This window comes from Haliotis cracherodii, unplaced genomic scaffold (assembly GCF_022045235.1).
Source record: "Haliotis cracherodii isolate W230 unplaced genomic scaffold, xgHalCrac1.p SCAF_13, whole genome shotgun sequence".
Classification (NCBI taxonomy): domain Eukaryota; kingdom Metazoa; phylum Mollusca; class Gastropoda; order Lepetellida; family Haliotidae; genus Haliotis; species Haliotis cracherodii.
Genome location: NW_027266268.1, coordinates 12,353,627 through 12,363,107, shown reverse-complemented (window position 1 = coordinate 12,363,107; position 9,481 = coordinate 12,353,627). Strand labels below are relative to the sequence as shown.

Here is a 9,481-nt window from a genome sequence, read left to right as displayed (position 1 = left end):
ATACCTTTTTCGCGAACACATGTTTGCCATTCATGATTTTCAGATATCCATTCACATTATGTTCACCGGAGTTATTCTTATTGCGCCCATGAAATATGTTTCGGCAGATTATTGAGAGTGATTATTCTCTGGCGTTGGCGTTGTATATTTATTTTATCTTCAAAATGTCGAACCCTACGATTAACAGAATCATTTACGTAAAATACACGACCCCGTTCTATAAATTCACGCTTGTACATGTATAACACGAGCCTCCAAACCAAAGAGAAACGCTTTCACAGGACCATCTCTTTCCAGGAAGGTCCACGTTCAGGGCTGAATAGCTACACAAGTGGCCCGACGAAGGGGTATGTATCAAAGCCGTTGTTTTGTTTGCGGTTGCCGGTAAATAGGACGGACAGTGACACGTTCACGTCGATATGTACAGGTGAGTAGTACAGTCGCGTATCTTATAAGCTACACACCCGGACAGGTAGGTCACTCATTGCTGGGTAGTTATATAGATTACATCTTCTTGTGGAATATTGACGATCAATTTTATTCAGATAATACAACATATCAGTCATGCATATTATCTGACAGCGGACTGACCCTCTATGTCAATATAGTTTAGTCTAAAGTATAATTATGTCTGTTGTTTCAGCGGGAATAATTAGAGATGGCGTCCCTAGAGAATAAAGTGATCATAATCACAGGTGAGATAATCAAGATTGTATTAATGTAACGCTGTTTTGTGCGTTAGGATTCATCTGTAATAGGGATATCCGTTTTTAGATGCTGTGGGTTATAACACATTGAATACTTTATGAGTGATATAAACGTTTTCTTCTCTATACTGCACTGTATGCTCAGATAGTACTCTCGAACATCGTCAAGATGAAAGTAGGACAACAGCAGCCCTTATACAAGACACTGACCTAGTTTGAACAGAGATGATAGAGCTGCCTCCCCTTAATAACGACAAACGGTGGACAATACGGTGATCGTTCGGAGCCATCCCGCACGTAGGCCAAATACAATTACTATTTAAGCAGAAAAACATCGGCGTCCCTGTCATTAGGTTTGAACTAATGTGTGTAAGCAGGGTGATCACATTTTGCTTTAGTCACGAATTAAGTTCATTGTGGAAGCTATGATTGTGGGTTCGAATCCCGGTTCGCACCGATTATGTTTCTAGCATTGTCAGCATCATATACCTGTGCTCTTAGGTTTCACCAACGTGGAAAATATCTGAGACCTGTACTTCGGTATTTCCTCTCCCGTCAAGCTGACACGCCGTGATATAACTGGAATACTGTTCAAAACGGAATACTGTGCAAGTTACTTACTCACTCATTGTAGAAGAAAATAAATATGTATGTATGTATGTATGTATGTATGTATGTATGTATGTATGTATGTATGTATGTATGTATGGGCGGATACAGAGGGGGGTGCGGGGGTGCGCAACCCCCTTTAAATTTCGAAAAAAATCTTTATTTCTGTATACATTACCACCAAAGACAATAAATAGATCTTAATTGTGCACCCCCCCCCCCCCCCCCCCTTTCAAAAAAGCTGTATCCGCCCATGGTATGTATGTATGTATGTATGTATGTATGTATGTATGTGTGTGTGTGTGTGTGTACGCACGCACGCACGCACGCACGCACGCACGCACGCACGTACGTACGTATGTATGTATGTATGTATGTATGTATGTATGTATGTATGTATGTATGTATGTATGTGAAATGCACGAAAGTAACTATGCCGGGGTAATTGATCGAACGTGCAGTGAATGGGTGAGTGAATATTGTTTTAATGCGGATTGTTTTGTTTTATTGTTTTCTTCCGATCAAGATATTACAGTCATGCGTGGAACGGAAAAAAATTGTCTTTATATTGTGACGTAATAGTTAACTGTTATGCTGCTGTGAATCTTAAAATGTGAAGTAGAAGACATGCATAGTAGTTTTTGAATCAGGTGGGACTGATAATTTGCCCAACCCTAGTTCCCTTAATGAATATTCAACTCATGCCACATTGGCTTGGACGCTGTCGAGACACGTCAGTGGTTAACAAATTGAGTATCAATTGACGACTTCGGGACATATTGATCCATACTGCCCTTATTAGGTCACCCGATAGGACCACCCGATCTCCGGAATCCCGGCGAGGCGACAACATGCTTGTCTGGGAACTTGACTAAAAATTCCCATCAGTCTTTAGAACACGATAGAATGTAATAGCAATCTAGGTTATATACGGGCACTGGCTCTGCTATACGTATTGTGAATGTTCAGGTTACTTGTTGTTACCCTGCGTGATGCTCGGCCTTAAAGAGCTAAAACAGGGACTGGTCTGACACACACGCATGCACGCACGCACGCGCTGCTATATTCGTGCAACAATCTTGAACTCGACGTTAAATCTCATTTCATCTCACCTTGCATAATGGTACCAGGTTCTGGTATCACGAGCGTTCATTCTTTCATAATAGTATTCCCTCTAATGGGAATGTTCATGAGCACTGTGTCTATTGCGTTATGGTACTAGCTCTCTAGTCACATTCGTGAGGGTTTCTTTCTCTTACATAACGGCACTTTCTCTATGGCGCATGCTCATGAGGTTTTTCGTGCTATTACATAATGGTACTGGTTCTGGTGACGTGATTGTTTTTTTTCTAGTTTTCTTGAATGATGGTTATACCGATATTGTGAATTGTCGTGTTTTTTTCTGTTGCCTGCAGGTACCAGCTCCGGTATCGGAGCCCAGACCGCCCTCCATCTGGCCCAGTACAAGCCTAGACTGGTTCTGGTGGCTCGCCGTCAAGAGTTGCTGGAGAAGGTGGCGGAGCAGTGCAGGGAGAAGGGGCTGCCTAAAGACAAGGTATCCATGCATAAACTTGGTTAGAGAATCATATACGGAAGATGGTTTAATTAGTATATTTTTTTATCAATGATTATGTTAAGAATATTGTAAAACTGAAATGAGCGATAATTTGTTTTGTTCCAAGTAAAATAATCTTGGATCGTTACCTCCGTATTGATGTCAAAGAGAGCTTCTTGATTTCTGTGTAGTATTAATCTGCCTTAGACTTATCATTAATATGGAGCTGACGACGGCTTACACATGAGGACGCATAGGCCAGTTGGGCCAGTGGATTATACCATGATCACGTTCCATGCCGTCCGGTCACACTTACATGCAACTCACGGACCCTGCACTGAGACAAAAGTCTAATATTTTTTATGTTTGCATGTTATTTAACGCCGCACGCAGCAATATTAGAGCCATATCACGGCGGTCTATATATAATCGAGTCTGGACCAGACAATCCAGTGATTGACATCACGAGCCTTAATTCTACTAATTTAATTAGTCACCGCGCCAGAAGGTCAGTAAACAACGAATTTACTATCCTTCTTAGTAGATTTCACGAAGACGCTAATGATTAGTTAATATCACTGATTAAATAACTACTACTCAGACCACACTGTAAAAGTGTGTTAAGAATGTAAGCACATAGAAGACATGTTTAGGAATGTGTTTCAATCATAAACGGTATGCACATTTGATGTGTTCTATCTATAGACGTTTAGAGTCTAAACACAAGTCATAAAATGAGTTAACGCCTCATAGCACCAAAACATCGAAACGTAACATACCAATAATCCAAACATGTTTAAAATTTAAATGCCTTTAAACATGTTTAGAATTGAAACACGCGTATATGAATAAAAAAAAGTGCATATCATCAGGCTATGAGTCAAATATGGATGAGATGTATACTACACATTAGAAATTAGATGTGCAATCCAGATTCACATGTACTTGTATAATATATACCACCAGAACTTACACAGAACTCGGAACAATGTTTACAAAATTTACCCTTGTGACGACAGCAGTCTCCGTAGCACGGGTGGTATCGTGACGGACTACGAATCAAGAGGCTGTATACAAATCTTTACGTTCGTCAATATGGTGTTGTATGCTCAACGGTATTCTGTCAGAGAGGAAGAATATATCTGCTTACTACTCCACTTATTAAGTTAGTGACGATAGACCACCTAGTAAAATAATACTAACTGATTAGTAAAGTCTACTAACATGTTAGTGTCTGAGTAGAAAGTGAAATTCAATAAGTAAACTTTACTATTTCTGTCAGTGTGATTCTAAATACCCATTTTGGCCGTCCCCAGTCTCATTAGAATCAGTTCTTGTAATCCATTATGACTTCACTCTGCGTGGAGACCCCTCCTTTATAGCATCAGCATCAGCTTCAAATCTGCACGCGGAGAGGTAATTGATTTTAATGAGACAGATTCGGCTCTGACGACATCATTAGAAACGGCGGACCTCCTTTCACCTCCTCTGACCCCGAAATGCCCACTGGAGTAGATGAGATGAGGTAAAATGGGGTTAACGTCGCGTTCAAGATCAGTTCACATATATAGGCTTAGCGACGTGCATGCACCTGTGTTTGTTCCCTTTCTACTATTACGGACTAGTGTTGTGCCAGCCCACTGAGATATCATGCCACAGTTTCACATGGGTACACAAACCACACACAACACTTACTCCGAGCCGACCAAACGGGTAGAGATTGAGAGAAATAAACTCAGTGTTGAAAGTATTTCTCTGAACACAACACAGATGACTTCATACCAGTCTTTGTGTTGTAGATTTTTATCCTGCCTGCTGACCTGTCCAAGTTGGAGGATTTAGAAAGAATTGTTTCTGAGACGGTAAAAAAGTTTGGACAAATTGACGTGCTGGTAAGTAGGATGTTCTGCTTAAGAACCATCGTTTGATAACGACCCAGGGTGAAATGTTGTAAATCAGAGACCATATACCGAGTGTAAATGTACATGTGTTACATCTGGCTGGCTGTGTGTAAGTGTATACCCAGACATCGTTGAAGTTAAGGCTTTCTTAAAGTTTCCAATGCTGTTCATAATTGTTTGTAAATCCCATTTTGTTTTATATGTATTATTTAATTACTGTACTCACCTGAACACATACAATCACCATTTCAAACGAATTAGTGAAAGTAACTTATGGCTGAATTTGCTTCAGCATGAAAAGAACAATCTTCTGATACTTGTTAGAAATACAGAATTAATATTATTTGTGTCTTGTCAAATCACAATTTCTCATTTCGTATTCTGAAAAGCTGTTAAAACAATTTAAATATAAAACCTCTCAGCAGGTCTCACTTGAAAGCAGTACCTCTCATGAGGCTACTACAAGATAGCAAGCTATCTACAACACTAAAGGCAAACATTACAATAGTATTATAATTCCTAGCTACGGAGGAATGTAACACGGTTGTTACAAATATTTATGCTTCACTGAAATATAGAATGTTTGTCATGGGCTAGTCAGTGTCCACTAAATACAGTAAATGAAAATTCACTGAAATGGAAGGCTTGACGACCAAATGCCAACATGCCTGAATCCCACCCTTAAACAATTACAGGATACGTATGTATTAATTGTTCAGCCCAGATGCCCGTCCATGTACACTGTACTCGATATTTAGTTTGACCTCCACTGTTGACCAGGTCAACAACGCGGCCGCCATGGCCGGCATGACAGGGGTGGGCAGCTACACCCCCGAGGCGTTTCAGAAGATCATGGACGTCAACTTGAAGGCCCCGATGTTCCTCTCACAGGCAGCCGTGCCGCATCTGAAAAAGACTAAAGGTACTGGTGATCACCAACGTAAAGGGACAGCAATTGAATATTCTTGGGGATGATGGCTGTTTTGTAAGACAGGCACATACTGTGGGACAATAACTTGAAATATTCAACCTCCATGGTCCACTCTAGTTAAAAAAGATGTAATTTTTTTAAAAAAATAATATGATCATGAGAAATATTTAGAATCATATTCAGAATCGCTCTTGCATGACTTGGAGTGTTCTCACTGTCTCAATACGAATAGATGGAAACGCCCTCACTTAAACGTGATGCAGCGACTCTGCTTTTGGTAGCAAATGATAAAAAGGATGACTGTCCTGTGTCCCTGTGCTCATTTTAACGCAGGAGATACATCTTCCAGAGGCAAGGGAGTTAACTGACTATAAAAGTCCAGTTTCCACCCTTGCCGAATTAGGCTGGAATTATGGAGTTACATTTTGGCTGTACTAACGAGTTTATACATAATCCCATCAAAATCGCGTAACGATATCGACATCAGGCTTTAATCAACATGGCGACGACAACGACGAAGTCGCTATGTGGCTGAAATAATGCCGAGGCGACGTTAAATTGTAACTCGATCACTCAACATGGCGACTGCCGTACAGATTTTGGTCGTTTGCAGGACTTACGTATACAGAGCTTGTGTACCGTCAACTTAGTGTCGACAGATATTTTCCAAATCATTTCATGTTTTTAATCAAAAAATTTCTATGCACTATGCCTTCATTTTGTTTGAAACAAATGCTCGTGATATAAGAGGTGGAATCTGATTTGTCAGTAGGAGAGACAGAGACGGGACATAACTCGTATTAGCGACAAAATTCCAGCTTATAGTTCGGCATGGGTGGAAACTAGACTTTTACAGTCCGCCAACTTGCCTCGGAAAAATGAGGATATAAAACCTGACGACAAATTATTCTTTTCAAGCATATATCAGGAACCGAGAATGCCCGTTACAGGTTTCCATACGAAAGAGATATCCAACTTAGTTAATTATTCTTGGGGAAAGTTTTAAATAATCAAAATTGTGTTTCAGGGTCCATAATCAACATCTCGAGTACAGCGGCAACCGAAGCAGTAAGTGAACGATGTATCCTAACAGTAATATAATCATCACCTACTATCGTATAATTATATATAGGAGAATGTCCGAAATCTTGCGACTATTTTCGAACGTGAAGCTTCACAAGTTTCACGTGCGAAAATAATCGCGAGATTTCGGACTTTCTCCTACTTAAAACAACGATCGATCAAGTTAATGCCTCAAACTAATCTTCAAGTGATATTCACTAGTATACTATGCTATACTATGGCAGGGTGACCACTCTTGTTTAACTATGGGAGGGGAACCTTTCAAGGAAAATTATGGGACGATTTAGTACCCATACTCAAACTATTGGAGTGTTAGCAAACTGATTGCATCTATCCAACTGTCATTTAAGTTCACGTAACTTTGTTTTAATGTGTTGTATAAATTGGATGTGTTTGTCTCCAGACGCCATTCTTCACGATATACTGTGCCAGCAAAGCGGGACTTGACCAATTCACCAACTGCCTGGCTCTGGGTGAGTATCCCCTCCCCTAACCCCGCCTCCTTGTAGGGGTGTACCACCCTCGAACCCCGTGGACTGCACGGTAGCATTCTCTTAGCCGGTATAACATCAAATAATATCTATATAAGACCAAATCTATTTCAGTTATGGTAAACTACGGTTATAGCGAACTCAAAGGGACAACTTATTTTAGTTCTTTATAACCGTAGTTCGTTATAAGCATATATACAGCATACCTACAGCAAATAGTCGGGACCAAAAAAGTAAGTTCATTATTTCCGTCAGTTCGTCACAAGCGTGTTCGTTATAACCGTAGTTTACTGTGATCCTAAAAGTTAGTTCCAGAAGGTAACGTGATCGGTCACAAATACGAAAAAAACATATACATGTGTTATTGACAATACTCGAAATATTTTGAGAAAATTGTTCAATGTGTTTCAGAAATGGCTCCATTTGACGTCAGAGTCAACACAATCAGGTGAGTATTTGAAGTATTCAAGGTATCCCCGCAGTGTACATTAAGAGGTTAATCTTAATTATAAAACGTCGATGCTAGAATATAACAAGTCTCTATTATCCGCCGAAACAGATTCCAAATGACGTAAAAGGTCAAATAGTGGTGAAACTATATTAATGGCCCTGAAAATATGTGATGACGCCAGGTGTTCGCGAAAAGGGTGAGCATATCCTTCCCGACCGGTAGGGCACCCGTCTCTCCTACTAATTGCATTAATGGTAGTGAGTGATTCCTGGAGATGCCATACGGTTATTTATTTATGTTTTATTCTCCAGACCTGGGCTGATCTTGACAGACTCCATGGCCAACATACCGAATATGACAGAAAAGGTAAGATTAGTTATTTAATACCTCTACTGCTGCACATTCAGGCACCGAACACACCAATCATAAATTTGTTCGTTTGTTGTTTAACGCCGCACTCAGCATTATTCCAGCTATATAACGGCGGTCTGTAAATAATCCGGTCTACACCAGACAATCCAGTGATTGAGATCATGAGCATCGATCTACGCGATTCGAATACGATAACATGCAGTAACAATGTCAGTGAGTCTGACCATCTGATCTCGTTAGTCGCCTCTTACAACAAGCATGGGTTGGTGAAGACCAATTCTAACCCATATCCATAAATGTGTTCACAAGTTGACAATATTATATTTTGAAAACAATATACCTTGTTAAGAAATGTCCTGAAAAAAACACACCCTGAGTGCAGCTCCTCATTCAGAGAAAAGATGTAGGTCTTAAAGAAGTGAACGAAAAAATATGAATAAATACCCCAGCTTTTATCGAATGGAACAACTCTCTAAGTCTTTTTAGGAGTGAGTGAGTTGGGTTAAACGCCGCTTTAAACAGTATTCCAGTTATATCACGGTCTGTCAGCTTACTGTGGGAGGAAAATAGGAAGTGATGCAGGTCTCAGACGTCCACCACTTTGATGAAAATCACGAGCACAGGTATGGTCCTTTACAGACCGAGAAACTTAATCGGGGTTAGACGGGATTCGAACCTACTATGTGGATTGCAGTTCGTATTTCTCGTAGAAATAGTGTTTTGATATTACACGTCCATCTTCCAGATGAAGGAGATGGGTAAGTCTAGTCAACCGCTCCGAGGAGTCGGGGAGGGTCTTGACATTGCCAAAGTCGTCAAGTTCCTGGCCAGTGACGACTCCGTCTTCATGACCGGAGAAAACCTGTACGTCGACGGTGGGCGTCATCTTGTGGGCGCCTCAGCATCAGTGAAGATGGGATAGAACCGCCATGACAATCTATGACTTGACACTCTTTAACTCTCATTATTCGGCCTGTAGCGCAGTGTTTTTTAATGATTTTTAAAATAATGTTATTATTATTGCATTTTATATATACATTTACAATTTGTAAATAGTTTAACACAAGAAGCTACTTTTAGCATTATATCAAATGGACAATGTGAATCAATTAAATAATAAATGAAAGGAAGGCCAGAATTTAAGAAAAATATCCACTCTTCATCTTGCAATTGCCGCACATTTTGTAATAGTATAATACCAATACAATTCCAATGAGATATTGCTCATAAGAAAGTGTACACGTTTTGCATATGTACATGAGAATGCATCAATAACAATCAAATATATAGAAAACTAAGATTTTAAACACATTTTTTTTCAACTGAACCCGCAACCAAAGGACACTAGATTTTCAAGGACCGGTCGTACTATGTCATTGAA

General features: G+C 40.0%; 1 protein-coding gene across 1 annotated transcript; it reads left to right on the top strand.

Annotated features, from left to right (window-relative positions):
* The first annotated feature begins 289 nt into the window (after positions 1-289).
* On the top strand, positions 290-9,049 carry LOC139458926 (dehydrogenase/reductase SDR family member 4-like). The gene is made up of 10 exons (XM_071240361.1): positions 290-347; positions 644-695; positions 2,732-2,871; positions 4,671-4,763; positions 5,553-5,694; positions 6,731-6,771; positions 7,190-7,259; positions 7,689-7,725; positions 8,040-8,094; positions 8,846-9,049. The coding sequence occupies exons 2-10, from the start codon at positions 659-661 to the stop codon at positions 9,020-9,022; spliced, it is 792 nt and encodes a 263-aa protein (XP_071096462.1). The 5' UTR covers positions 290-347; positions 644-658; the 3' UTR covers positions 9,023-9,049.
* The last annotated feature ends 432 nt before the right edge of the window (positions 9,050-9,481 follow it).